At 51.4% G+C, this 27,920-nt stretch overlaps 9 protein-coding genes across 9 annotated transcripts; 3 read left to right on the forward strand and 6 right to left on the reverse strand.

Annotated features, from left to right (window-relative positions):
- Positions 1 to 1,120: 1,120 nt before the first annotated feature.
- On the reverse strand, positions 1,121 to 2,844 carry AYO20_08526 (hypothetical protein; the record flags this gene model as incomplete). The annotated part of the gene is made up of 5 exons (XM_022646802.1): positions 1,121 to 1,243; positions 1,303 to 1,906; positions 1,960 to 2,523; positions 2,585 to 2,705; positions 2,790 to 2,844. 5 exons carry the CDS (start codon positions 2,842 to 2,844, stop codon positions 1,121 to 1,123), a joined length of 1,467 nt encoding a protein of 488 aa, XP_022497246.1.
- A 2,906-nt stretch (positions 2,845 to 5,750) lies between these two features.
- On the forward strand, positions 5,751 to 10,088 carry AYO20_08527 (hypothetical protein; the record flags this gene model as incomplete). Its single annotated transcript, XM_022646803.1, has 1 exon — positions 5,751 to 10,088. One exon carries the CDS (start codon positions 5,751 to 5,753, stop codon positions 10,086 to 10,088), a length of 4,338 nt encoding a protein of 1,445 aa, XP_022497247.1.
- Positions 10,089 to 10,617: 529 nt separating this feature from the next.
- On the forward strand, positions 10,618 to 12,414 carry AYO20_08528 (hypothetical protein; the record flags this gene model as incomplete). The annotated part of the gene is made up of 3 exons (XM_022646804.1): positions 10,618 to 10,771; positions 10,821 to 10,874; positions 10,931 to 12,414. 3 exons carry the CDS (start codon positions 10,618 to 10,620, stop codon positions 12,412 to 12,414), a joined length of 1,692 nt encoding a protein of 563 aa, XP_022497248.1.
- Positions 12,415 to 13,042: 628 nt separating this feature from the next.
- AYO20_08529 (hypothetical protein) lies at positions 13,043 to 15,139 on the reverse strand (the record flags this gene model as incomplete). Its single annotated transcript, XM_022646805.1, has 1 exon — positions 13,043 to 15,139. The coding sequence occupies one exon, from the start codon at positions 15,137 to 15,139 to the stop codon at positions 13,043 to 13,045; it is 2,097 nt and encodes a 698-aa protein (XP_022497249.1).
- Positions 15,140 to 16,029: 890 nt separating this feature from the next.
- On the reverse strand, positions 16,030 to 18,176 carry AYO20_08530 (hypothetical protein; the record flags this gene model as incomplete). Its single annotated transcript, XM_022646806.1, has 5 exons — positions 16,030 to 16,672; positions 16,738 to 17,171; positions 17,227 to 17,576; positions 17,660 to 17,854; positions 17,912 to 18,176. The coding sequence occupies 5 exons, from the start codon at positions 18,174 to 18,176 to the stop codon at positions 16,030 to 16,032; spliced, it is 1,887 nt and encodes a 628-aa protein (XP_022497250.1).
- Positions 18,177 to 20,507: 2,331 nt separating this feature from the next.
- AYO20_08531 (hypothetical protein) lies at positions 20,508 to 21,677 on the reverse strand (the record flags this gene model as incomplete). Its single annotated transcript, XM_022646807.1, has 1 exon — positions 20,508 to 21,677. One exon carries the CDS (start codon positions 21,675 to 21,677, stop codon positions 20,508 to 20,510), a length of 1,170 nt encoding a protein of 389 aa, XP_022497251.1.
- A 1,202-nt stretch (positions 21,678 to 22,879) lies between these two features.
- On the forward strand, positions 22,880 to 23,583 carry AYO20_08532 (hypothetical protein; the record flags this gene model as incomplete). The annotated part of the gene is made up of 4 exons (XM_022646808.1): positions 22,880 to 22,970; positions 23,033 to 23,166; positions 23,221 to 23,311; positions 23,360 to 23,583. 4 exons carry the CDS (start codon positions 22,880 to 22,882, stop codon positions 23,581 to 23,583), a joined length of 540 nt encoding a protein of 179 aa, XP_022497252.1.
- A 1,032-nt stretch (positions 23,584 to 24,615) lies between these two features.
- On the reverse strand, positions 24,616 to 25,758 carry AYO20_08533 (L-lactate dehydrogenase; the record flags this gene model as incomplete). The annotated part of the gene is made up of 4 exons (XM_022646809.1): positions 24,616 to 25,002; positions 25,061 to 25,347; positions 25,410 to 25,501; positions 25,550 to 25,758. The coding sequence occupies 4 exons, from the start codon at positions 25,756 to 25,758 to the stop codon at positions 24,616 to 24,618; spliced, it is 975 nt and encodes a 324-aa protein (XP_022497253.1).
- Positions 25,759 to 26,360: 602 nt separating this feature from the next.
- On the reverse strand, positions 26,361 to 27,859 carry AYO20_08534 (hypothetical protein; the record flags this gene model as incomplete). The annotated part of the gene is made up of 2 exons (XM_022646810.1): positions 26,361 to 27,787; positions 27,841 to 27,859. 2 exons carry the CDS (start codon positions 27,857 to 27,859, stop codon positions 26,361 to 26,363), a joined length of 1,446 nt encoding a protein of 481 aa, XP_022497254.1.
- Between the last annotated feature and the right edge of the window lie 61 nt (positions 27,860 to 27,920).

The following is a 27,920-nucleotide window of genomic DNA, read 5'->3' on the forward strand; positions in this document are numbered from 1 at the left end:
AGCTCAACCTACTGGTCTGTGATAAGGAAAACTCGCCCTTGCGGGTTGGTTTTTCTCGCCCGGTTATACTACGAATTTTATACTACAAGGTTGATGTCGTCGAATCGAGGATTGAAATCTCGGAGGGAGGATTCGAATCGGGGTCCTGAGACCTTCTAACCCGGAGTTAGTTTTGACTGACAGGACCCAGATTGTGGCGTAATCGGGATTCGAACTCGGTACTCGCCCTTATTGTGGTAAGGGGGTCTTTGCGTGACAGAATTTGGAAAGAGAAAACATATATACAAGTGATTTTGAACCTTTGTACCGGTACCTCTGTGACTTGGCCCCACTGGAGATATACGAGTAGCAGAGGGAAGCGCTTGGCGTTGGGATTCACTCACTGGGACTCTATAGAAGGGTGCCTCTATACATCCCTTCTCCTAGCTTGATAGGCACTGTGCCATGAAACCCGTTGAGTATCAAAAGGTATAGTACGTCGTTGTGGTGGATTGAGAAACATCCTTCACACTTGGTGAACTGAGACAATCTCCCCAAAGAAAACTATTCCGATTGAGGATTATTTCTTGTCAAGAGGATTCGTTCCCGGGTAAAATCTCCGAGCGTGTTTAAAACAAAAGAACATGGCGCAAGGCCTGCTACGAGAAACGATCCGCGGCAAAAGAGAAAGCATGGACAGCGAGCGTCGTTCGTGAGCCGGTAGCCCGTGGCCGGCTATAATATTGCTGCGCTTGAAAAGCATTAGGGGACGAACTATTACCCTCACGTTAGGGGTACGTGGTTGGCGTACCATATATGTGAGAACGGTGAATCAGACATAACTATGTCCAGGTTGAAAGACGCGTCGAAGGATATACAAAGCTTCTGGCTAGTTTTGCTGAATGATCCACCAGGACAAGGCACTCGGTATAGAATATGGCACTCCTCTTCTTGGATAAATTGGTATCACTTTGCATTAAAATGGTATGAGAATTGATTTTGATGAGCTATTCAAAGGCGAAAAAAGACTCTTATCTATTCAGTACAAGAGATGATCGGTGAACTCGTGCCACCTGGGGAGCATTTGGGGTATTGATTATCACATCCTGGAATTCTAACATGTCACCACTATCCTTGTCGTTCATGGTGATTGAGGAACGGTAGCTGGTTTCTCGGGGTGCTCGCCATCGGAGCTGGGTACTTCCCGCTGCGCAGGAGTGTCTTGCTCGAGGCCATTGACAACGTCTCGGGACAACTCGACATACTACAAATAAGTCAGCAATTGCTATCACAAGTACCGCGGATTGTCAAGGGATAACTCACATCGTATGCAAATTCGCCAATCTCGGTCTCGTCCATGCCCATGATCTCTTCTTGTTCGGATGCACGAAGATGAAGGCCTGGGATGAAGTTGAGGAGGAACAGGATGACACAGCTGAGGACAAAGGAATATGCCATTCCAGTGACGCCGTCGCAGAGTTGGTAAGCCAGTTGAATCCAGTGCTTATTGAGCCAACCGCCGTCAATCTCGCTGAATCCATCCAGATGAGCGATGTAGTCCGCTGCGAAGAGTCCAGTCAAGAGGTCGCCGACAAGACCACCAATACCATGGATTGCAAAGATATCGAGGGAGTCGTCAATGTGAAGGAGGAACTTGAGCTTGGTGGCATAGTTGCAAGCAATTCCACCAACCACACCGAAAATAACGGCGGACCATGCGGGAACGAAGCCACTAGCTGGAGTAATCGCGACCAGGCCGGAGATAACACCGCTGCAGAAGCCGACGGTAGACCATTTGCGCTCCAAACGGTAGTCGAGGATGCACCAGGTAATACCGCCGACGCTCGCTGCCAAGTTGGTGACCACAGCAGCCATGACAGCACGGAGGTTGGCAGCCAAAGCAGAGCCAGCGTTGAAACCGAACCACCTAAACAAGCAATTAGTCGTCAAAGATCAAATAGGCGCAACCGGACCACATACCCGACCCAGAGGAAGACAGTGCCAATGACAATGTGTGTGACATTGTGTGGGCGATAGTTCAGCTCGTGAGTACCATGACCATGGCGTTTTCCCAGCATGAGAGAGTAGGCCAGAGCAGCAGAACCCGAGGCGATATGGACAGGAGTACCTCCAGCAAAATCGAGGCCACCCAGCTGGAACATCCATCCGGATCCATTCCAGGTCCAGCAGGCAATCGGGTCGTAGACAATGGTCGACCAGATGAACGAGAAAACCATAGCGGGGAGCATTCGTCCACGTTCGGCTGCCGCGCCAATGGCGAGAGCGACGGTGATGGCAGCGAACATGCCTTGGTACACGGCGAACATGAGATCGGGGATCTTGCTGGATCCCACAGAGGGAGCTCCCAGGACATTGCGGAAACCAATGTTTTCGAGGTCTCCAATGTATTTACCCGCGGTGTGGGAGAAGGTCAAGGAATAACCCCAGAAGAACCACTGAAAGGAGATCAAGCCCGTGGCTGCGACCGATAACCAAATGAGCGAGAGGGCAGATTTCCGTCGCGCAAGGCCCGAGTAGAAGAAACTGTGATTCGCTGATCAGTAACGAGGCCAATACCAAACGTGGACGAGAGGACACTGCATACCCAACACCGGGAATCATGAGAAGCACCAAGGCTGTGGCAGTGATCATCCAGGCAATGTCGCCAGCATTGTAATAGATGTTGAGATCCTCTGTGAGAGAGTCTCCACCAGTCATCGAGGTTCCTGCAGCGAGGATGGTATTAGTTTGGAACCAGTTTCTCGAGGCGCCGAGGCTGAGACTAGGAGAGAGCAAAACATATCACATACCCTCGTAGACTTCAAGCGGAACATAGGGGAGCGACCCCAAATCGTCAGTCGACATCTTGAAAGAGTGACTGTAGTGCTGTACAACCAAGGGTGTGCTGGTGAAGTGCGCTGTCCCCAAATGTAAGGAGTAATCTCTGAACCCAGAAGAGTGCCAGGGGTTCGAAGGGAGTGACTGGAATGGCGACCAAAGGAGAAAACCCTCTGAGAATTCACATCCAAAAGTCGGGGACCAGCGGGAATGAAGGATTGATATATGGAAGAGGCGTGGAGGGAACAGGTGGGCAGAGATCGGGACTGAAAACGAAATTGAGTCTGGCAAAAGAAACGAATATGGCACAGGGTAACGAGGTTCGTATGGTGGAGTGGCACCTGATTGACCTGATTGTGCTACCTGGAAGGGCTTGGGACAGGCTCAGGGCGACACTTGGCATGTCCTTCTAGCCCAGGATTAAGCATGGAGACCCGAAGGAGAGTTCGCCGGACAGCGCCCGTAACGCCCCCGAGAGCCCCTGACAGACAGGTTGAGAGGGAGAAGAGTGGGGATGATAAGGCTCGATAGCCCCGATAGGCTCGATAGAGAGCCCGGGAAGAGCCGGGCTAAGACCCATAGATAGGCGCCACTCAGGGAGATTCCCAGCTCCCAGGCCCAATACAATAATAAATAGAGGTAATCGAGGTGACAAAGCCCCTGTGGTTGCCCGTGGGCTGATCAGGGCTGAATCAACCTGCCCTGTGTTCCAGGCGTATCAGCCAAGAGGCTACACACTGTCTACACTGCGTGCCTAGAAACGCAAAGGAAAAGAGCTGCCCGTCTCAAAGAAAGCCATATTGACAGCTCGTACTCTCCCTTGTTTCTCCCCCGTCTTACTCAGCGCACGGAGCACTGATTCTCCCTGCGCGCATCATCATACGCAGCAGGTTCGAGGAAAAGTCCCAACAGCCTCTTCTTCCACTCCACCCTAACACCCCACAGGTACTGACCGAATGACGGGGAATCCTTTCTTGTGTCCCATGTTGCATCCAACGGCCCAATATATCCGGTCCTCCAAGGCTGCCTCGTGCTTTTCGCCTACTAGTCGTCGCTAAAATTGAAGGTTGCATAAGCCCCAAACTCCATTTTTGCCTGGCACACTAGGGGCATCGCCTGAGGAGCGTGGATCCTGTGCTCGCATTTCTGGGCGAGATAAGCATCTACTTCACAATTGGCTCACACGCAAATCCAGATTCCAGTGGGGGCATGGTGACGCTCAGCACATCTCCACACAGATAACGATTTCGACGCTTCTGGTCTGTTTCATCTCACTTCGGCACTGGTCCTGCCGTGCCAACCCTACAAGTACTCATACCAAGGTTGTATCTACCTACTCCGCGCATCGTACAGAAAGCGATTGACACGGGCCAGCACGATTCTTTCGACCTCTACCGAGTACGCTAATGACTGCTACTCGTCTACCGGACACCTCGTCTACGAGCTCATCTCGCCAGAATCGAATATGCTCGCGAGTGAGCGGCGGATACTCACTACCGAGAACCTCTTACCTTTCCGCGTGACATTCACCTGATCCTTTTGCTGACCGAGACCAACGTCCGTTCGTTTCCTTTTGGTTGGTACAATGTGGCCAAATACTTCAATACCTCGGAAAGGTTCGTGAATAGGTGGGCGATAAAATCCGCTTCTTTGTGTCGAAAATCTGTGCCTGCGATATTTGGTGGTATATTGATCACACGGCACGCAGTCCCAATGTAGGCGACTTCCAATAATAGCCAAGGAATGCGAACAGGCATTGGTTGCTCACAATTACAGCCAAGAAGAGTGTCGCAGCTTCAAAAACGGGAGGGATGGTCGCAAATGGTCTACAAGCCCAGATACTTGGCCGCAGCGATCCCTCGATCATTACGGGTAGTCTCCTTGGAAGGAATACCACTCCGAGCTCCGTGCGAGGCGCGCCCATCGCCTGGAGAACCTACAGGACGAAATGAGTCGCCTGCGGTCTCTCTGCCATTGGTCTTGCTTTCTAGAGCTGGTGGTGCTGCATCCCTCTTCAAGCAGTCTTCTGACTATCGAAGCATTCTCATCTGATGACCGTGTTCCTGCCGGGCCATGATAGAGAGGTCGCTTTGTCAAACCCAAGTAGGAGCTGTAGTCGGTCCTTCCCAGCGACGTGTTGACAGGGTTGGGGTTGCTTCATTTTGAAGTCGTTACTGTCTACTCACGTGCTATCGACAGAGTCTGCCGGCACCAAGACCTTTTTTGCGTTCACCAGATTGGCTGCGTTGCGACTGTTCAGCCTGAGGACCTTGAATTGGATAATGAGTCGTCGTTCTTCATTGAGACATTTATAGATAGTGTACTGAGTACTTGTCCTTCGCGCTCCAAATGAGACGGAACCGGGCAGCATACATAGATGTAATGACTGGAGATTCGCAAATCATCATAATATGGTGGAACAGGGACGTATCTGCAATATCAATTGTGAGCAGTGACTCGAAGAAATCGGTGACCGAGTCGACAATAAATTCATGACTTGATCAGTGGGAGATTCTAACACGACAGCTCAAAATTTGAGGAAGCACCAGGAGAGCGATCTCGCCATTCTGCCAGGTTTTGGTGTCAATTGAAGTGGGAAGGGCGAATAGTGGGCGGGTAACCAAGCAGGCTGCAAACTTGATTTCCTCACTTCTCACGACCGGATCAGAGATCCAGGCAATCAAGAAGCCTCCAGCGGCGACTCATCGACGCGGAGGCGACAACGGAGGCACGGCACTGGACACCATCTCAAGACGCGTGCCCCGTGGAGATTGGCGTCGACGTGATACTTGGTCTTCTAATTTTTCCACCATCATTATTCTGCTCTGAAGTCGTCAGGAAATCCATATGACCTCCATCAATACCACCCTTGCAACTCCCTTGAACGCGGCGAGATAGAGTTTCACGAGGAACTCTTCTCCGCAGCAGCAGCCATGCCTCAGTCAGCAACAAGCCAACCAATTCCAGTCCCCGTGCCAGTTGGAGTTGGAGTGGTTCATCAGCCACACGTTGCGGCTGCCACAACTGCCAGTGCTCCTCCCGCAACAGCCGACTTGCAGCCAGCACCACTACTGCACCCAACGTTATCCCATTCAGTCCAGGGCCAACCTCAAGTTGTCGCTCCTTCACCTGTGCATGCTGTCGCCCTCCCGAGATTCGGACCCCGTGCCTCCAAGACTGAAGAGCAACGTCTCGAACAAGGTCGCTTGCCCCTCGTCATGGAGCACGAAGAGATGCCGATGCATCGCCCAAGCGGCGGATCTTCATCTGGCTCTGACGAAGATGCTCTCACATCCTCCTCATACCCGTATCCTCCTACCTCCTACGAACCCCCCGATGGTTCTGTAACCTATACTCCTACCTCGTCCATCTCCGCGTATACGCCCTCGACGGGGTTCTCGTCCTCACTCTCGTCTTGGAATTCATATGGACCACGACCGAGAGGAGGAAGTGGAGGACCCCAGAATATGGACCGATCCTTCTCGGAAAGCGCTCAGAGTGCAGTTGCGGATTTGCGAGGCGCCAGACCAGGGGCTCCTCTTCGAACTCCTTCAAACACCTACGCACCTCCGAGAAAGCCGCCTCAATTTCTATCCCTCAATTCTAAGAGAATGCATTCGTCAAATACAATGAGAAGCACGAGGAGGGATCCGAATGCACAGTACAAGGCGCAAGAGAAGGCTTATGTCCAGCGAGTCCGACAACCACCGCCGGATTGGCTTGATAATGATCCTCGGACACCCAGTATCGGATACAGCACGGATGACGAGACCGACGATGAATCGCCTTCAGCTGAACACGGATTCGACGATCCCTACGATCCGGAAACACTGATGTTCCTCGGCAATGAGGAAAATCTTCAGCCGACGGAGGAGGAACTACAGAACTCCGCAAACAGAGAGCGTCTTGAGTGGCATTCCATGCTTGCTTCTGTACTGAAAGGCGATGTGGTCAAACAGGAGAAACAGAGGCTGATCGGCACCACCGAGCAAAAGAGCAAAGTGGAATTGGGTGCCGAGATTTGGCTGGGTGTAAGAGCAAAATATTATGGTCGGCCGTTGCAGATGCAGAAGAAGCTCATCGAGGAAGGCCGAGCACATATCGGGCCCATTATCGAACAAATTATTGCCTTTGAGATCAAGGGCGAGACGGTGGTGGGTAAATCACCGCTGGAACAAGTTGAAGAGGCCGTGGCCAACATCGAAAAGTGTGAATGGCTGTATCCGTCGCGGAGGGAACTGGAAGCTGCCCAGACCAGGGCTGCCTCTGATGCTTTCAAACAAAGCTGCGACGCCATCATCTCCTGGCACAATATCACACAATCCATCAACACTGAACTGGCTGTCCTCCAGGCGTGGGTCGGAAATTCCGAGTTGGACTTTACCAGGCAAAAACGTCGTTCTAGCAGAGACGGCGATCTTTCAGACGAATCTTCATTTATCGACAGAATTTTAAAGGAAGATGGGCTGAAGTCGTTGCAGGGTGACAAGAGCATGTTCCTGGCGATCAGCGAGGTCATCACGAAGGCCAAGAGCACCTTGATCGAAAACGCGGAGGCATTTGCCGCGCGCCACCTTCCACCTTATATCGAAGAGCTTTTGACTCTGATCAACTTCCCTTCCAGGTTAATCCAGGAGATTATCCGGATGCGGCTGTCCTACGCAAAGAAGATGAAAGAATCGGCGCAGCAGTCCGTCATGATCATTGACCAGATGATTGCACAGTTTCAGATCCTCATGCGGCTTGCTTGCCTTATCAAGCAAGAATACCTTACAATGGCGCACCCTGAGCCTGGATGGGATCTGCCTCCTTGCATTGACGAGAACTTCGACAAGGTCATCGTGGACGCTCTCAAGTTTTACTTTAAGATGCTGAACTGGAAATTGGGTGCGAACAAGAACACATTCCGCGAAGCCGAAATTCTCGAACAAGAATGGGGCTTTTCGAACGAAATAGGGCGGCAACTCGAAGGGGGCGATATTGAAGTTGCGGAGCAATTCAGTTCACTTACAGCCAAGTCACTACTCCGGCTCACTGCTTCATTTGAGCGAGAGCTTCGAAGCAAACCAGACGAAAGTCCACAGGAGATGGAGAAACGTTACAAGGCGATTTTGGATTCCGTCCGTGTACGACAACGAAAGCTGTTCAGATTCTCTCGCATTCTGCGGCAAAGGTTCGAGAATGCGACCGAGTTCAATGTCGGTATGGGACCAGAGCAGCTGCAGGCATTTGCCGAAGCTCTTGTATTGTCTGGACACTTCCTCGTGGAACCAAGCACAAACAGTCCAAAAGGCATTCATTTTGTGGCTTCAGCATCGCTGTGGAACAGACCGAAAGAGATTCAGTCAATGCTGGGCACATCGTTCCATGAAGATGACGCGGCGGAAGATCCCTCAAACCCTTACATTTTGATCATTAGACCGGAGGATGACATGACTTGGGAAGGTCCCAGGATGGAGCTCGATGCTCTGGAACTGCCCACTGACGTGAGATTGGGGAGACTCCGTCTCGTGGCTGACGGATCATCGCTTCGTCTGCAAGGTGCGCGGATGGAATTTGCCAATGCGATTGGCAGGGAGCTGGACGTGGTGATTGAACAGCGAGCTAACTTGTCTCGAGTGAATCTTGAGCTTGGGAAAATCAAAAAGACCACCTTCAAACTGTCGAATACTATCATGGAAAGTGTGGAGGTGATCCGGTCCCAGAATGGTGGGATTGCCAGTCCAGAGCTGGTACAATCTTGTTTCGCCTTCGCTACCGAATTCGGAAAACGATCTTTGACATACATGGATCCCAATCGACGCATGATGAACAATATGAAACTTACTCGGCTTGCGCTGGACTGGGTCAGCTTCATCTGCGACGATTGTGATGCGGCCGACCGAAGGACCTTCAAGTGGGCGGTGGTTGCGTTGGAGTTTGCAATGGCGATGACGCGAGGCCGGAACATCTTGGACATCACGGACGAAGACTACAAACGCATCAGGGTCAAAGTGGCTGGTTGTATGTCTGTGTTGATCTCTCACTTTGACATTATGGGAGCACGATCGACCTTGGCTGCACAGCAAGAGAAATCGCGAATGGAAGCCCTGACAGGCATGAACAAGCGACTGGACTACAACAAGTTGCGTAACGACGAAGATTGTCGGAATGAAATGTGCCAGCAGCGACTGTCTGAGCTTATTGCCATTGATCAGGTTCGCGAGGAACGAGGGACCAAGACCACTCTCGGACGGGTGTTGGAGGGCTCGAATGAAGCTGATCGATCGCTCACGTTTCTCTCTTCGTCTGCAACCAATATCACCATGAGATGGCAGCAAGGCCAATTTGTGGGTGGCGGCACTTTTGGGTCGGTGTACGCGGCTCTCAATCTTGATACAGGAACCTTGATGGCCGTTAAGGAGATTCGTCTGCAGGACCCGCAGTTGATTCCGACCATTGTCAAGCAGATTGGCGACGAGATGGGTGTTTTGGCCGTGCTTGATCACCCCAACATTGTTTCCTACTATGGTATCGAAGTCCATCGCGACAAGGTTTACATCTTTATGGAATATTGCTCCGGTGGCTCGGTAGCCGGCCTCCTCGAGCATGGACGGATTGAGGACGAAACGGTCATCATGGTCTACGCGCTGCAGATGCTGGAGGGGCTGGCGTATCTGCATTCAGCACACATTGTCCACCGGGACATCAAGCCAGAAAATGTTCTGCTGGATCACAATGGCGTCATAAAATACGTCGATTTCGGGGCAGCAAAGATAATTGCGCGACAAGGACAAACAATGATGGCCCCAGAGGCGCCGCAGCGCGCGAACGTCGATCCTGGTCAGCTTCCACGACAGCCCCAGAAGACTATGACGGGCACCCCAATGTACATGTCACCAGAAGTGATTCGTGGCGATGCACCAGCAACCTCACGCTTTTCGGGAGCTGCCGATATTTGGTCATTGGGGTGCGTGATTTTGGAAATGGCAACTGGCCGTCGCCCTTGGTCGACGTTGGATAATGAATGGGCCATCATGTACAACATTGCCCAGGGTAATCCGCCGCAGCTACCCACCGAAGACCAGCTGAGTCCGCAGGGGATTGATTTCCTAAAGAAGTGCTTCGAGCGCGATCCGGCAAAGAGGAGCTCGGCTGCTGAGTTGTTGCAACACCCGTGGATTGTGGAGATTCGACGGATGGTGGTTGATGATCCAGAGGCCCAGACGCCCAGGAGTGAGAGCAGCGGAGGCGTGTCGCTTCCTAGCCGGCAGAACTCGACAGCCTCGTGAGGGGGGAGATGTCGACACCGAGTAAGAAAAGTGGTATATAATATAATAAGAAGACCCGCTCAACGGCTGAACTGGGTCTGTCTTGTACCTGCGACGCCCATGCGGCTGATTGTTCCCCGGCTTACGTGATACGCCCGTATCCGTACTTCGTGTTTTTCCTGGTACCTAATATTATTGAGCCGCGGCCCAGGTCCTTTTCACAGGCAAGGGACACACAAACAGCAGGGTTAAATGCAGGTCGGTTTGGGACCAATCCACGCCATGGCCCAAATGGGGAATGTTGACGTTGGTGTTCTCGGGTGGAGTGGGAACCAAGACTCCATTCGGTCTTGGGGAGTTTTATGCCTGGCATGCGGAATGCCAGGCTTTTGCTCCATGCTCCATGTAACTTGTACTCCGAGTCTTCCATCCGAGTAGAGCGGATACCCGGTACGAATTCATTCACTCATTCACTATTCTTTCTTTTATTGTTGGTCATAGTCACCCGATTTCCTCTTGACTCTCATAATGCGCTCCCGCTGCCTCCGCAATGGCCAGTGTTGACATTTCCAGTCATGGCTCGTCGGATCCCTTCTCTGACCAAGCCGCAATCCAAGACGAACGCGAGACAATCGCAGAGTCCACGTTGGGCGTCGGTAGAAATGCCACTCTGACGCTCGGTACTGACGCGGTCATTGTTCTAGGTTTGTCGTCTTTGGTTGCAGAAACCTGTTTTTTCTGACTGCTTCGCAGATGAAGGCCTCCGCGGAAGCGAAGGATTCGACTGCTTTGGATTCTTTTCTCAGAGTAGGTCTAGGGTCAACTGCCCTGAACAGCCCTCCGTGACTGACCTCGGGCATCAGGAACCACAAATACCCGTTCCATTCCTTACTTTAATGTCCTCTGGACGGAAATCGTCAAGAGCGAGCTCACCATTCATTACGCGAAACCAACCTCCAAGTCAGCAAATTCCCCTGTTGTCGTCGCATATATCAACTATACCCTTGACAATTCTACTGCGATACTGGAAAAGGCAGAGAGATGGGTCGAGCGTCTGTTACGACGGTCATACGGCCATGCTCAACGCAATAAAAGGATAAAAGTTCTGATAAACCCCTTTGGAGGAAAGGGAAAGGCGGTTAAACAGTACAGCAAAGAGATTGAACCTATATTTGCGGCAGCCCGATGCGAAATTGACGCCGAGCAGACAACACATCGTGGCCACGCGGTCGAGATTGCTCAAAATTTGGACATTAATGCATTCGACGCCATTGCGAGTGTGTCTGGGGATGGCTTGCCCCATGAATGTATAAACGGCCTCGCAAGGAAACCAAATGCCGCTGAGGCCCTCAGAAAAGTGGCAGTCGTCCAATTACCCTGTGGTAGTGGAAACGGTATGGCGTGGAATCTGACCGGGACCGGTGAATGCAGCACCGCCGCCCTTTGCATTGTGAAAGGTGTGCGGACTCCTTTGGATCTCGCGAGTATCACACAGGGAAATACCAGGACGCTTTCGTTCTTGTCGCAATCGCTCGGCATAGTGGCAGAAAGTGACCTGGGAACAGAGAACCTTCGATGGATGGGTGATGCAAGATTCTTCTACGGATTTCTCGTCCGACTCCTGGGCAAGACCCTTTACCCTTGTGAGATCGCTGTCAAGACCGAGATCGAGGACAAGGAGGAAATAAAGAGACACTACGCCCGCTACATGGCTAAAAGGACGACCCAAGCCCCCATCTCTCATGCTGATCTGGATGGGCCATTGGATATGTCCAAAAGTCTTGGACTCCCCCCACTACAGTATGGGACGGTCGATGATCCTCTGCCCACCGATGCTGGCTGGACCCCTTTGACTCCCTACCCCAATCTGGGCAACTTTTACTGCGGCAACATGACCATAATGACGGCGGATGCCCCATTCTTTCCTGCTTCCCTTCCTTCGGACGGCCTGCTCGATCTAGTCACTATCGATGGCGACATCCCGAGACGGAAAGCCATCGACCTCCTGCTTTCCGTTCCTAAAGGCACCTTTTTTGACAAGGAAAGCGTACGCGTCCGGAAAGTCAGCGCCCTCCGTGTCATTCCGCGCTATGGGACAATGGCAGAGTCTGCAGGAGACAGCGACCATGGGCAGAACAAGCAGAGTCGAGCGGCCGGCCAGAGCAACTACAGAAAGAACATAAATCGAGACGCTGGCCACTTCTCAGTCGACGGGGAGAAGATGCCTTTTGAACCCTTTCAGATTGAAGTTCACAGGGGATTGGGCACGGTTCTGAGTCGGCGCGTGGGTGTCTACGAAGCGATTGGACCCAAGGGTTGGGAAGAGATCGACGTCGGTACCCTCTAAAAATGCAAATCAGAGATATGAATCAATGGAACGACAGATATTACGGCACAATACATTGTTCACCACATTTGTGGCCGAAAAAACCCCAGGCGTCAATTATGGAGGAGACGAAACGTTTTCCGGAGGACATCAGTCGGCCGAATCTGTCCATCCTTTTGAGCCCGTCATCGCAATGTCTGGGCGGCGGCTTTCATTGTCGCTGTCGATTTGCGATTTCGTCTCGCTGCGAAGGGGTTTTGGTGTAGCAATGGATACAACATTGGGAAAGAGCAAGCTGGCGCATGGGCGTGGCAACATGGAGCGATCATAAATGAGATACCCACATACGCAACTCTGCCAATCTTACTTCTCCTTAGCTTTGTGTTTTTCTTATTCCAATCTCGAAAGGAGTCGTATAAAAATCATTGACTATGGTGAACTATAATAAATGCAGACTCTTCAGGATGAGATGCAGAATTGGCCCCGTGATTCGATTAACTCCGTAGATTCCGCGTATCCTGAGATTTTATCTATACCGAGTCCATGGGGACTTGTCTGCTTTCCAAGCTTTCCATGTCAACATGACCAAGGGTGTGTGTCAAAAAGCCTATACTCAAACAAATAAGAAGCACAAAGACCCTAAGTATTTTCATAGCTTGCTCCTCAAATCCTGTCTCTCGTCCTTTCTGAACAACGTCTTGGAATCTGGGTACGGATCAAACACCACGTTGTTCAGCGGATTCAACTCACTCGCCCGGTGGAACATGTCCTCGTACACTTTGCCATCGTATCTTCCGAGGGATGAATCGAGTTGCCAGTCGGAGAACTTCCACGCATCAACCAATCGAACAGCATGTGGGCGGATCTCCTCGAGCAGTTTCATCACCGTCTTTGTGCGTGCCAGGGTAATTTGGCGAACCGTCACGGCGGCGGAGGAGTAGAATTCTGATGCTTCGCGTTCGAGTGTATGCAGAGCATACAGGCGGAACAACTTGTGCAACAACGTCACCGTGTATTCGTCCAATTGTTTCTTGGTAGCCTGATCCTGCAACGCGTCATGGAAGTTCTTGACGATCATATACTGGGCATGTGCTGTCGACAAACGCCAGAAGTCGACAAGCAAAGAGTTCCAGGATTGCTTGTCCTCATCGCGGTGACGGAGAGCTTCAAAACTCAAGAAGGAAACACGCCATGCGAATGCTGCGACCAGGTCTTCGTCGTTGCCAATCACATCGAATGCACAGCCAATGTCGCGACGGCGGATGAAATCAGTCAGAATCCGTGTGGTGTCATTCTTTGCCGCCTTACCAGCGAGGACACTCCGGGCAGATTTCAAGAGGTATCGGGACACTTGCTGCGTGAGCATGTAGTTGTCACCCTCCCAAGTCACTGTGGGAAGATAGTCCGCGTACCATGCACCGATACCAGCGAAGGACGAGTACCCATGACCGCCGCAGGCGCGACGACAAACTTCCAGGCCCTCCGCCGCGGTGGTGGAGCCGTAGGCTTTCAAGGCACAACTTGTGGAATGTAAGTCGGCCAGAAGATCGGTGCCTGGATTAAGCTCCTCTGGTCCCGGTCCCCGAGTGGAGTCGGATAGCTTGCCAGCATCACCGGCGCTCATGCGTTTCTGGTTTTCCTGATACAATCGGATCATGCTCTTGCCTGTGAAGTGGAGGGCGTAGGTTGCTGCGAGCAACGGTAGCAGTCGAATCTGGACCATGGTGTAGTTGAGGACTTGATTCTCGCCGGGTTCGTGGATATCTCGATCTTGAAATTGTCGTCGCACGGCACAGTAACGGGTGGCAATGGTGACGCCACGGGCCAGGGTAGAACCCGCTTGCAGGACGATGGTGCTTCGAATGAAGGTGAGGGTACCGTAGACGAGAGAAGGATTTGAAGGTCGCACGTATTTGTTGGTGCTGGGATCGACACTGGAGAAGCGAGCCAGCATATTGACGTGTGGAATTTTGACGTTCTTGAACAAGAGGAAACCATTATCCATGGTGTTGTATCCAAATTTTGGGCCAATATCACCGACGTGGACGCCGGGGAGCGGTTGATGAGTTTCCAAATCCCTGACCTGTACCACGAAAGGATGAGGGCCGTATGATTTGCCGTCGATGAAGAGTTGTGCCATGACTATGGCATAGTTGGCAGCTTTTCCAAGCGAGCCAATCCACCATTTTGAGGCAGTGAGGTATGGTGAATTGATTGTGAAAGTCTTGTCGTCGGAGTTCCAGGTAGCGATGGTCTCTAATCCCCGGACATTCGAGCCGTGACCAAGTTCAGTCTGAGCATAGCAGCCAATAATCTTATACGCCTCCGCCTTGTCTAGGAAGAGCTTGTGCTGTTCGGGAGTACCTTGCTCGCGCAGAGTGACAACGAACATGCTCGCATGCAGGCCATAAGGAGTTGGCTCGCTGATGAGATCATTGGCTGTCTGGTATTCATCTCTTGACCATTTGTGTTTGACCTCCAACTGATGCAGTCTCTTCCCTCTAGCCAACGCCGCTTCAATCCGGCTGATTCTCCCTCGAAAGTAGTTTTGTGACTTGTCGAAAACAGGATCGGCTTGAAGGATCCTGAGAATACGTTCATTTCTCTCGAGGTTCTCCCGCGTAAACATGAAATCGGCGAGCTGATCGATATCGAGGCTGGATTTGGCTCTCTCTTGTGAGAGCAGCTCGGAACCTTGAGGACCAGACGGTTTGAGGGCCTTGACCCATTCTGGATTTGTAGGCATCTCGAGGGGGTTTCGGAGGGACCGGAAAGCGATTAGAAACAAAGATAGGGACAGGAATAAGCCAGTCTGCTTGAATCAAGGGCTTCGAAGGAAGGGGAGGATTGGTATTTAAGCTGCTCGCTGCCCGTGAAGCAAGCATGTGTCATGATCGGGCCAAAATTATCATCGCCAGGTTTGGAAGGTCAAGCCTTGTCCAGATGCCTCGGTTCAAATAATCGATTCTCCCTCTCCAGCTTCTTTGAGGGATTAGTGAGCCCCCCGGCCCCACGTATTTTAACGAACTTCGTGCGTAACTCAAGCCTGCGGCGTATGCTTCGGTTACCCAGCTCCATTCCCATTGATCGCGACGGCAATTGCCAAGCGCCTGTCCACACAAGCACCTTGATGATATTGAGCTGCGTTCGCCACCTCCACGCTCGGGCACACTCGGACTATAAGATGGTGAGGAAAACCATCCACTGCAAAGCTGGGCGGCTGAATCGACTGGAATTTTGCCTCGGTCGACGAGACTGACCACGACGCGAGCGTTCATTGCCTTTCGGGATTGACCACTGATTGTCGGTCGCCGTCAGAAGGCCTGGCTCGTACCGCTTGGTTCCACCGAATAACCTTTCTCAGGAGACTCAGTAGATGATGATCAAGATTACATTCTGTCACTTTCATCTATTTCACTACATGAACACGGTTACCGGGGTGACTCTCGAAAGTACGGCGTAAACTCGGATGGTAGCATCTGTCAGTAACTGAAATGGAGCAGTCAGTCTGTAGGACCATAATTGTGGGAGAAGTGTTCTCAGGGGTCGCAGAGATAGCACCAAAGAGGCTGCGGATCAACGACAATCCCTTCAGAGATTCTCGCAAGTTTCACTATCTAATGTGCCATGTCCAGTTTAATTCTTCTCGTCAATTGTATGCGGTAGAGGCTCACTGATCGAGGCCTCCTCGACATCCTTGTGCGCCACCACAAAACCCTCGGGTAACAAGTTGAGTTCATCCTCCTGCTGGTCAAGCGACCAGAATTGCCAGATGAACAAGCAGCCACCAACAAAGGCAACCACAGCAAACACACCGTAGTTCCAGACCAGCAACGGATCGCCCGAAAGACGATTCAAAGCCTCGGTAATAGCAGCCGAGATGGCATTTGTGAAGAGAGCGATAGCCTGAACCAGAGAGCGCATGTTCTTGGGCGCTTTGGAATATGCATACTCCAGGGATGTGATCGACGCGAAGATCTCGGAGAGGGCAATGAGAACATAGCAACCCGTTTGGATCCAGACGTTGAGAGGCGCCGGGTTGACAGAGCCATCGTCATTGAAGCAGCTGTTGGCCTGGTACCCGCATGGTGATTTCTTGTAGATGTAAAACTGAACAACTGCAGCCCATATCATGGCTGCCGCCGCAAGCCAAAAGCCCGCAGTAATTTTTTTCAGTGCAGTGAAGTTGATGCCCAATTTGCGCAGACCAGGGTAGAGGAACGAGTCGCAGAGGGGAATGAAGATAATCAGGGCGAAAGGGTCGAGGTTGTTGACAACACTACCGGAAACTCCGGTCAGCATGTGTGCGGATGCACCACATAACAGGGCAGAAGATGAACTTACTCGTTGGGTACACCGTTCAGCTTCATTGTGCCGGCTTGAGCAGTAAAGTTGTTGGTCAGTTGACCGTATGCAAGCCAGTAAAGCGGGTAGTAACAGAAGACCGCGCAGGCAGCAAAGCCACGGCGGACTTCGTCCACCCAAGCATCATCAAACGTCATCCACACGGGCCGTTGGGAGGGCTGAATGTTGGAAGGCTTCACTGCTTCCCAAATCGAACCGTTGCTGGTATGCTTCCACATGGTGACTGGGTTGAAAGACCAGCGACCCTTCATCCCGTAGACGAGGCAGCGGACGGCCTTGGTTACGACGGAACCAGCCGGTGGTCTTTGCTGATAGCGGTTGCGTCCCCACCACATGACAAAAGGAGTCGTTAGGAAGGCTAAGAGAGGGAGCAGGAACGAGAGCCAGAACCCCACATATTTCTCGGCGTAGACCTGGGCATAATGGTGAGCTTTGGATGGCAAGCACAGTTCTTAGGGGGGAACAAACCATGCCAATTTGGCCAACCAGTGCGCCAATGTTGATGAAGAGGTAGAAGTAATGATATATCCTGCTCTGCGTGATGATCGGATCTACAATCACGCGTTCGCCGGAGGACAACGTCTTGACAAAGGCTCTGGTCACGTCAATTTGTTCGACGATCAAAGGCGAGATATTGGGTTTGAAACTACCAGTCCCAAATCCCATGATGATCAGACCGAGCATAAAAACGGCATAGCAAGCGGTGGTGTTGGTGATGACTGGTGGGATAGCAGAAATAACGAGGACGATGTGACCGATGATAGCAATAGCAATAGACACGCAGATGGTCTTGTATCTTCCCCAGTGTTCATCGGCAACTGTCTCGAGTTAGCCTCGCCCTGAAATCTTGAGTGGCCGGGGCGTGAAAAGCCTATGGTGACACCAGCAAAAGGGGACTTACTGTAAGCACCAAGGAGGGGCACACAATACACCCAGAAGGTGTTGAAGGTATTGATGCCATTGGCAGTCTGAGGACCTTGACCCAGAGCACCAGATATACCCTGGTCGGAGCCACCACCAGCCCCAGTGTTATGGTGAGATCCCGGCGGACCATTCGGCGCAGGGAGCGGAAGAGAGTGGTTCACAAAGTTGGAGTCTGGGATGGATGTTTAGTGGCCTGCAAGAACAGCAGATATTAATTTTGGAGGCATACAAACAACCTGGGTTCCGTAGTAGGAGAAACGCTCGCAAAGCTCCACAAAGGCGACCGTGTACACTGACCATGGAATGGGCGCGGCGACTCGGCGAAGAGCGTTGGGTCCATGAAGCTCCTCTTGTGTAGGGGCATTGTCATACTCTGAGTCGTGGCGAACGAACTGCACAACTTCATTCTTGGTGGTGGTGCCTTGACGGCTATTGTCGGCGTCTAGGTGTTGCAGACCACCGGCCCCGGCAGTCTCAGCGTTGTCAACAGGCATGGTGAGGGATCAGCAGAGAGAAATGGGAGTATGAGGAGTGGTTTATCTCTGACCCGAGTCGGTGGCCGTCTGAAGGTCTTTATAGCTACAGCGGTATGACCAGGTGCCATTTCACAGACAGGTAGGGGCGAAGGACGAGATGGCGAAAGAGGGACGATGGTAGCATCCGTGCAGCGAATGTACTTATCGGCGGCGACATGGTGGGCATTTCTGGACAATGCTATTCCCCAGCGATATGTGGCAGCTATTTGTCGGGTATTTGGATGAGTTCGTCTCAGGTTACAATCTTCCCCTGTCATTGATATCGGGACGGCCCCTACAAACGAGGGTTTGATCCATGATTTTGAGTGTTCAGACTTGGCAACTGCGGGCCATGAGCGAAACAGAGAGTTAAGCTTCCTTGGCAACTGTTGACTCTACTAGACCTGTTAGGGGTGAAGCACCCGACTCAGGCAAGCAGGCAGTGTAGGCTCGATCTTCTAGTCCGATTGACCAGACAACCTGCGGCAGAACAAAATTCCTTCCAAGCTCTCTTGTCGACTTTATTCGCCGGCCACGTCCGATGGTTACCTCTTTGGCACCGACATGTTGTTGTGACAAGTCAACAAGTTGCCCCTATCTTCCGTGCGAGAATGGCCAGCTCGCTCTATCTCTTGGCGAGGCCGGGGTTTCGAAATCCTCATCAACATATAGTCCTCTTGATCCGAATCAAAGCCGTTCTCATCCTCCATCTTTCACTTTCCTGTAACCTTTCCTTGCACGGCAGCCGCACTCGCAACCCTGCATGTCAGCCATACCTCGTATCAGTACCTGAAAAATCTTCGAGGGCAACACTAGGGTTCGGGGAATGCCGTACTGTGTGAGGCTAGAGCGGTAGAGCGAGGGATTTATCTCTCGCCGACGTGGACTTCACAACATACTTAGCCACCCAAGGTTGCTCCTCTATGTTTGTGGCAGAAGTTGCGGCAGCTGCCAAAAGGTGCGATCACTTGTCGCGAGCGCGTCAAATCGCGATTGACAATGCTAGTGCCGGCGAGGACGGGTGATCTAGAAGACTGAAGTGGGGAGCTCTAGAAGAGAGGAAGAGCAGGGTCCTCGCTGTATGTTCCTAATAAGGCCCCAGGTGGACAAACTGGCAACGAACCCTGAAATACCGGAGTCTCCAGTCAAATTCCTGCGGGCAATGGACACGCCACAAATTTCCCCTCAGACTCTCTTTCGTGGTGGAGCTCTTTGAGCACTGAACAGTGTAGTCCTGCTCTTTGCGTTAGATGGATCGCGAGTCGAGAACAAATTGCTAAGCCTTAAGTCAGCCTTGCCACATTGGAAGACTGCTGACTCTTAGCCGAGGCAACGCAAAAGGAAAAGAAGTTGCACGATCATTGACCACAACGCATTCTCCCTGGTTCTCATGTTCGAGATCTCAGTTGCTTTTCCATTCAATGCTGAGATTTCTCGTGTCTTTTAGCCTGGCTGCCATTCTTCACAATGAAGGAAGACCAGTTGGATGTGCAGGAAGAGCCTAGCTGAGCCTCCTCTTCGTCTCTAGTTTTCCAATACAGGGAGACAAATTCATGGACCCTGGTCTGACGCCTCGACCAAAGCCCGAAGCTCCTTTCCTCCAGCGTCCGTTTCAAGTTGCGGCAGTTCGCGATGTCAGGCCAAAATATGATGCACGTGAGAAGGAGCAGCTGGATATCTTGGAGGATGGTACAGCACACCTGAAAGATCTTCGATGCCCGTGTTGAGCTTGGTCCACACCCTCCCCCAAACAATCCTATGCGCAAGATTCCCCCAGGCACCGTCATAGTGAGATGGAGGTGGCAAGAGCCGGTAAGGCAGAGGTGACATGATTCCTCACACCTTGCCTGAGGACGGACCACAAAGTATCTATTGTCCGTTTTTGTTTCGCCCTCTACATGGCGTTGGCTTGGACAACCACAGACGGTCCATCGTGAAGACTGGTCTCTGCAAAACTATGTCTTGTGTATATCAATCGGGTTTTCCTTGGTTCACTGTTATAAACACCGGGGGCTGAGGGATTAAGAGTCAAGCAATACATTCTGATAAACTAACTAATTCAGCGATTTTCAAACACTTAACGAGAGTTTTTATTTCAACTTCCTTCTCCCATGACCATTGCTATATCACAGCAATGATGATGTCAAGTTGAAAAGTCCCCTGATTTTCGTTGTCCCTTTGCATCGCCAAATTGTGATGCTCGCCAATTGTTCTTCCAGAGAAACAAAAGGCTGGCTTCACGTCTACCACCACAGTATCCTTTGTTGAGGCCTTCTGACATTCTGTGCCTGATATCGTAGCACCCCGTGCTTAATTCGCGAGAGGCGGGACAGCGATGGGACCAGCACCAGCGGTAGCTCCCCGAAGAGTAGCAGCGGCATCTTGGGATTCGTCACTTGCCGCATTCCAGTAGATCGAGTAGAAACCCGCGCTTTTCGAGTCATTGTCGGTGAGGATGAGACCTCTCTTGTCGACTTTGTTAGCCGATGCCTCGCCATCAGCTAGAAAGACCTTGTTGATCGAAGCTTCACCATCAGCCAAGGATTCGTCAGCTGCCGCGTTCCAGTAGATCGAGTAGAAGCCCGCGCTACTCAGGTCGTCGTTGGCGAGGATGAGATCCCTCTTGGCGACTTTGTTGGCTGAAGCCTCGCCCTCAGCTAGAAAGCCCTTGTTGGCTGAGACCGGGCCGTCGGCCGGGTCGCTGGCGAGTATGAGACGTCTCTTGAAGACCTTATTAGCCGAAGCCTCACCCTCAGCTAGAAAAACCTTGTTGACAGATGACTCGCCATCAGCGAGAAATATCTTGTTCGCCGATGCGTCGCCGTCGGCAGGGTCGCTGGCAATGATGAGACCCCTCTTGAAGACCTTGTTAGCAGTGATGAGGTCGCTGTCATTCACATCCGCAGACTGAACATACGCAAACGCGAAGACAGACGGGGAGAGAGCATCAGCTGGATCATTTGCAAGCCGAAGGTCACGTTTGAAGACCTTGTTGGCCGAGGATTCGCCGTGAGCTAGAAAGATCTTGTTGGCAGTGATGGGTTCGCTGTTATCCTCATCGGCAGGCTGTAGGTATGCGAACGCGAAGACGGATGGCGACATAGCATCCTCTTGAGACTCGCGTCTGAAGACTTTGTTGGCGGCCAGTTCTTCTTCGGCTGCTCCATTGGCAGTAGCAAGCGGAAGGGCGATGGGAGTACCAACTGGAGTTCCGGCAAGTCTTTTGGCAATTGGAGTACCAACTGGAGTCCCTACAGGTGTTTTGGCAATGGGAGTTGCGACATTGTTGGTAGCAAGTGGAAGGGCAATTGGAGTACCGACTGGAGTTCCAGCAAGTCGTTTGGCAATGGGAGTTGCGGCATTGGAGGAGAGCTCTTGGTTCTGTGCCTCGCGAGCGAGCTCCGCGGGAACAAGAGGAGCAGCGAGTGTTTGAGAGAAAAGCACGCCGGCAAGGGCCGAGAGAATGACTCCGGTCTTCATTGTGGAAAAGTATTTGTTTGTTTTGTTGTAAGAGGTTGCCTCTGGTGGGAATGTGAATAATGAATGTTTTTGTGCCTTTGCTTGTTGATGCGTATGAGAGATAGTTGTTGAGAGAGGGAGGATGTCTCTACTTATAGCCTTTCATCTCCCTCTCTAGACGACCGGCTTTCGATGTACATTGCTTTGATTTTCCATTCAAGTTGGAACTGCCAAGTAGGTTTCGTGGTATCAAAGAGGACGTCTGCCTAGCAATTGCAGAGGTCGCATGAGGAGTGGAATACATGATGGCGAGACCTCTCAACTACCATGAGGTACCTGTAAAGTTTGCGAAGATTGAATTTCACGATCAACGCGAGAGTGAACGTTTCGTTGTAGCGAGCTGAGTGGAGGAATATCAGCCTCGTTCGCTTCCGTCGCAACCAATCGCAAAGATGCTAAGATGCCAAGATCTTTGGGGATGCCAAGAGAGCCAAGGTGCCAAGCCCATGCGAGGCCTGGGGTTGCACCAGCCATGATGATATCATCGCATGAAGGCTCAGCTGACAATTTACCCTATTATCCGAAAGTCACGTCGCATTCTGTGTCCGTCCTCCCAAGGATTCCAGAACATTTCTGTGCGTCTTCGACTGCTTGTTCGGCCACTCGTTGTCGAAATTCTACTGACAACTCCGCGGCATATTCCAACGAGAGATACAGTGATGCGACGATGTGGCACAGTCAAGCGAATTCCAAGCGATGGGAGCTGAGAGGAGCTCACTATGTGCATGTCCATTGGCACCGACAACAGGTGTGAAGAGTATAAACTAGATTTTGCGTCGCGAGCAGTGGGATGTGTGTGCATCAAGATTCTGGACCTCTTTCGACTCCTGCCCACGACCAAACCATGAAGCCAGTTGAGCTTTCCTTAGAGATACCTTTTTCCTCGGACGATCAATCCACTCCATTCCTCTACACGACACAAAATGTCAAGAAACAACAGAGTCGACAAGGCTGCATATCGATAATAGCCTGCTCCTATGTTCTCGTGGGCTTCGCTGCTCTTTTGACCTATACATATGGCCTTATATCTTTCTTGAGGAGCGACCAACACTGTAGCAGACAGCTGTCTACTTACTGTAAGGACATCTAATGGGACCGACTCGACCAGTCTACTAAGAAGTCTAGCTCCGGCGCTCTTCTCTGTGGGCACCTATCAGGAGGTCATGTTCCACGGCGAGCTGTTTAACGACAATGGTGGATTCCGTGGTACTCCGAACTCTGAGCGTGATGCCGCATGGGACAGAATCACTCCAGGTATGCTGATTATCTCCACCAACCCTGAGACGTTGACGTGCACTTACATTACATCCAAATAGAGGACCCATTTCCCATTTCAGCCTCTGAAGTTGTCAAGGTTGGGAAATCCTTGGAGTCTTCAATCAGATACCCCGAGGATAAAGGCGGCCAGTATGCTGCCAATCTAGAGGTTTTCCACCAGTTACACTGTCTGGTGAGTTTTTTCGTCATTGGCCGTCGAAGAGGGTTGATGTAACCAATGTACCAGAATCTTCTGCGGAAAGCGACTTATTTCGAATACTACGCCGACAAAGAGATCATGTTCAAGACAACACGTCATATGATCCGGGAGCACCTTGGTAAGTCGAGCCGTTCTCGCCAAAGAGCAACACTAAGTACGCATGCAGATCATTGTATCGACATGCTCCGCATCAGTCTGCAATGCACGAGCGATCTCACACTCATAACCTTCAACGCGTCAACGCCTGAATTCCCCATGGCAGAGTATATACCTGACTTCTACACGAACCACAGATGCAGAAACTTCGAACAAACTTTGGATTGGTACAACGATCGCCGGATACCTCTGCATTTGACGAGCACCCATGACATGTCAGATGAACGGCCTTGACCACATTCCTTGGCTGCATTCACTGGATATGTGTTGAAATTGCTCGCAATGATTGGGTATATACTGCACATCGGCTACAGCTCGAATGGATAACACTCCGTTTCATATGGTCCGCAACTATTTATTCCGGCAATGTGTTCTAGAGCACGCTCCACCGCCAATCATTTGCAACTACGGTAGATATCACGCCATTCGGTATTGACGTGTGGCTTTCTTCGCATAAATAGAGGCCAATGTAATGAGAGACAGGCGGTGGCAAACAGTGAAACTTCGACATAGCCAGAACAAAGTTTCTCTTGTTATTGCGATTACAACGCTTGTAGGTTACATTTGGTGCATCAGCCAAAGCAGGAGAATAGGGTATTGCGAGGGCTGGAACACCATGGGAACAGTCAAACAACTTTGGAAAAGCGGTCCACACACATACTCTTTAGTATGGTGCGTTGCAGTGGGAAGACCGCATGGGTTACGTGGTGGTTGAGTGCGCACAGAACGTTCTTACTGGGATCAATTGAGGAACTACTTTCTTAACCATCCTGTGCACACTGATAAAAGAGCTACATTGAGAGTCCATTGAATGGGTACTGAAAAGCTTGGAGGCAGCACGAGTAATCGCTGGGCCCTATATCCCACCATCAAAGCACTAGCTTCGAAGGATTCGATAAGGCCTTAATAACCCAATTCCACCACCAGAACCACTTCGGTCAAGATAATATGCCCCTTGACGACCCCCGAAATAGAAATCTTTATCGTATTCCCGTGGAGAATTATGACAATGACGGGCCTCTGTGCATTGTGAGGGAAATATTGTCAGTTTCAGACGAATCCACCTTGAATCATACACACTGCCCAAACCGCCCCTTTCGGGCTTGCATAAACACCTCCGCCGAAGCTGTCATGTCAGAAGCTCCTCCATTTGTCGTTTCGAAACGCTCCAGGCTTCTTTGGTGATGGCAGAACATTAAGCGCAGATTAACTCGCAGGCAAAAGAAATGAGAGTTGGCCAGTGCAGGTCGCGGTAATCCTTGGCCGTTATAGCTGAGTCGCTTCCGCTTCTTGAATCAGCTTTTTCAAGGCGTCGGCACTCTTGTCCAAAAGAACCTTCTCCTCTTGATCCAGTGGGATGCTGAGGGATCTGACTATTCCCCGTCGTCCTAGGACGACCGGTAAACTCAAGCAGCATCCTAGCTGGTCAACCCAGTGAGAAATGGGACGAACATTTCGTTGATCAAATAGAATCGATTTGCAGATAGCTGCGCTCAGAGCGCCGATGCCGTAAGCTGTCGCCCCTTTGGCTTCAATGATCTTTGCCGCCTTGTCTTTTGTCTCCAACGCAACGGCCTTGCGGTCAATGGACGCTCCTGGTGGCAGACAATGATCCAGCGGCACGGCACCGATGGTGACGCAAGACCAAGCAACCTGTAGCTTCTGATCAGCTCAACAACACCGAGGTGGTCTTTGCTCCGTGACGGCCTACCATCTGTGATTCTCCGTGTTCACCAAGGACATAGGCATCGACGCTGCCTGCGTCGACTCCCAGCTTTGCAGCCAGGATGCCTCTCAGTCTTGCAGTGTCGAGGAAAGTCCCGCTGCCGATGATCTGACCTTGAGGTAGCCCGGAGAACTTCTGGCAGAAGTAGGTTAGTATGTCCACAGGATTTGCCACGAGAAGAATGACTGTGTCCTCGCGGAATGGTTTCATATCATCTGTAGCAGACTTCAGAATTGCCAGGTTACGACCCAGTAAATCGGTTCGTGATTCGCCTAGAAGAAAGAGGTTATGATCAGTGGACATTCGCATGGAACTCAGCAGGTGGAGTCGTTACCATGCCTCTGTTTTGCACCCGCGCTGATGACCACGATATCGCATTGTCCAGCCTCCCGGTGTGTTGCAGATCGTATTCTGACTCCGCCGCCACTGTCGATTGATTAGTCGAGCGTCGAGCCACGCATCAATTTAACGCACCCAACAGCGCCATGATAAGTGGTGGTATCTTCGAGGTCTCTGACTTGCGCATCTCGTTGTTTGGTATTCGGGTCAACCAGAAGAATCTCGCTTGCGACTGGGTTCAAGATAAGGCAGAGTGCTATTGCTGAGCCCACGCTTCCAGCACCGAGGATAGCAATACGCGATCTGCCAGTGACCACCTCGGGATCCATTGGTGTAGGTTCCATTTCGGTGAATTTGATCACATTCACAACGGGGTTAACCGAATGGATTGTTGAATCTAAAAGTTGGCAGATAAGGATGGAAGTGACCGATGACGAGGCTGGGAGAAGAAAAACGGACTCAAGGCTCCGACTCGGTCCCACAGTACAAAATTTAAAAAGATGGAGGTATATCGTTTGGGAAGTGGGATGATTTCGTAGCTATCGTAGATCTGTCCCATTACAGGGTTTACAAAGAGGGGTAAGGACTTGGTACGATGGAGTGCCTCTATAAGACTGCGTGATACCTGTTGCCCCGCTCATTGGCTCATAAAATATGGCGAGTTGCAGGCAGAAACTCTCTCATGCCAGAAATAATCGAAACCTTGAATGCACACACAAGTGCAAAATCTAAACTTCGAAGGGCGATTTGAAGTGCAAAGTCTCACGTGTAAACGGATTTTCCTAATAACGGGGGAGTAGGCGGTGATTGCGTTGAGTCCGACGAGGAAGACCTCGACAGACAGCCCATTTGACTTGACGTCACCGTAAGGATACAGCCTCTTCACATTATTGCGGACTACCTTGGAATTCAAGGCGGGGTGTAATAGAAGACCTTCTGACCCTTGTCAGATTATGAAGACAGGCATGACTTGTGGTAGAATCTCAGTCCACCTTCTCTCCGATTGGACCTTCCAGAACTCCTGCAACGCTGCAAGTGCAGTGGGGATGTTATGGAATCGGGTGCGCGAGAAGACCTCTTGCAGTCGCATAGTGAAGAAGTCGCGATGTTCCAGTGTCGAACTCTCCGCTGCGGCGATAAAGTAGACCCAGACAAGCGTATGATGTCCTGGTGTAGTAGGTTGAATCCGTTCACACAGACCTTTCAGGCGGGCGAGGTCTGCAACAGTCTCACTGTGAGGCGGACCACTTGTGACACGCTTCAAGTATATGTTGCAGGCCATATGTATGGCAGACTTATATAACCCGATCTGGGGTGCAAGCATAGGGTGAAAAATGGCTGCGTTGGAGATGAACTCAAAGTACGCTGCCGGTCGGGTGCTCAGGGTCAGAGTCCCAGAGCTCTCTCCTAAGAGCGGCTGGGCAAAGAGAGTCATCATACGAGTCTGTTCCATCAGGAATGAGTGCATTACGCTGTTTCGGCCATCCCTTGTGTTCGCAGCGGCGAGGTGCTGAAGGATCTTAAACAAGTAGGGTAAGTTAGTGCCGCCGGTGATGGTCTCGCCGGTCAACAGGATGATTATCGTGGTCCAGGCGGAAATGTCGAGGAGATCGGCTTGAGTGGATGTGCGTAAGCGCAGCTCGGAGATGATCGACTGAAATCCTGCTTCAGCACGAGACTGCAATCCTGGCTGTTGATAAGCGAGGTGCTGCATCGCGACGACGCATACTGCAGACCGGACAAGATGATCTTCAAAGGCAAGCGGCAGTATAAGATCACGATAGCCGTTGAATTTGCCGTCCAAGACCACCATCACCGGTGCAATCGTTGAAGAAAAATGTGCGAATAATTCTCGATACTGCGGACCGACAAGCTCAAGGGGTGGTGAAACCTGATTGGGGCAGACTCCGTGCTGATGTGTCGAGTTGCACAAAAGGCAGACTATGGGTTCGAGCAATAACTCTGACGAGGCTCCAGTAAATCCTCTCATGAACGATAGATGCTGCTCGCTGTCTGCAATGTTTGCAATGTCAGCGGACAAAGTTGGCAAGTTATGATCGCCTTCTGAAAGCAGTTCTGTGTCCTCATAACCACGGGATTCTATCACCGGATCAGCTTGGGTGAATGTCGAAGTCGTGGTGCCATCTGGCCACAATAGGACCGGCGTTGTCCTGTGCTCCAGCGGCCCTTGAGTACTTGTGGCCTGGTCGATTGGAATTGTGCGGCCTGTAAATCTACCGCGTGAAGCTATACCATCATTGAACCTGTATCGGATCCCGTACCCGGGGCAGTCAAGACCCTTCCGCAAGCACTTGTTGCATTTTGGACGGGACTGGTCGCACTTGATGCGTCGCTGCGAGCAATTGTGGCAACCTATATGGCCATTTAGCAAGGATGTCGGGCTCGGAAGCACACGACGAACTCACCTATAAGCTCCTTCGGCATTTTATCTGTGGGCATCGAGGAACACTGCCGTGCTTTGACATGGAGCCATGGTGAGCAGGAC

Source organism: Fonsecaea nubica (assembly GCF_001646965.1).
Source record: "Fonsecaea nubica strain CBS 269.64 chromosome Unknown Scaff68, whole genome shotgun sequence".
Taxonomy (NCBI): Eukaryota; Fungi; Ascomycota; class Eurotiomycetes; order Chaetothyriales; family Herpotrichiellaceae; genus Fonsecaea; species Fonsecaea nubica.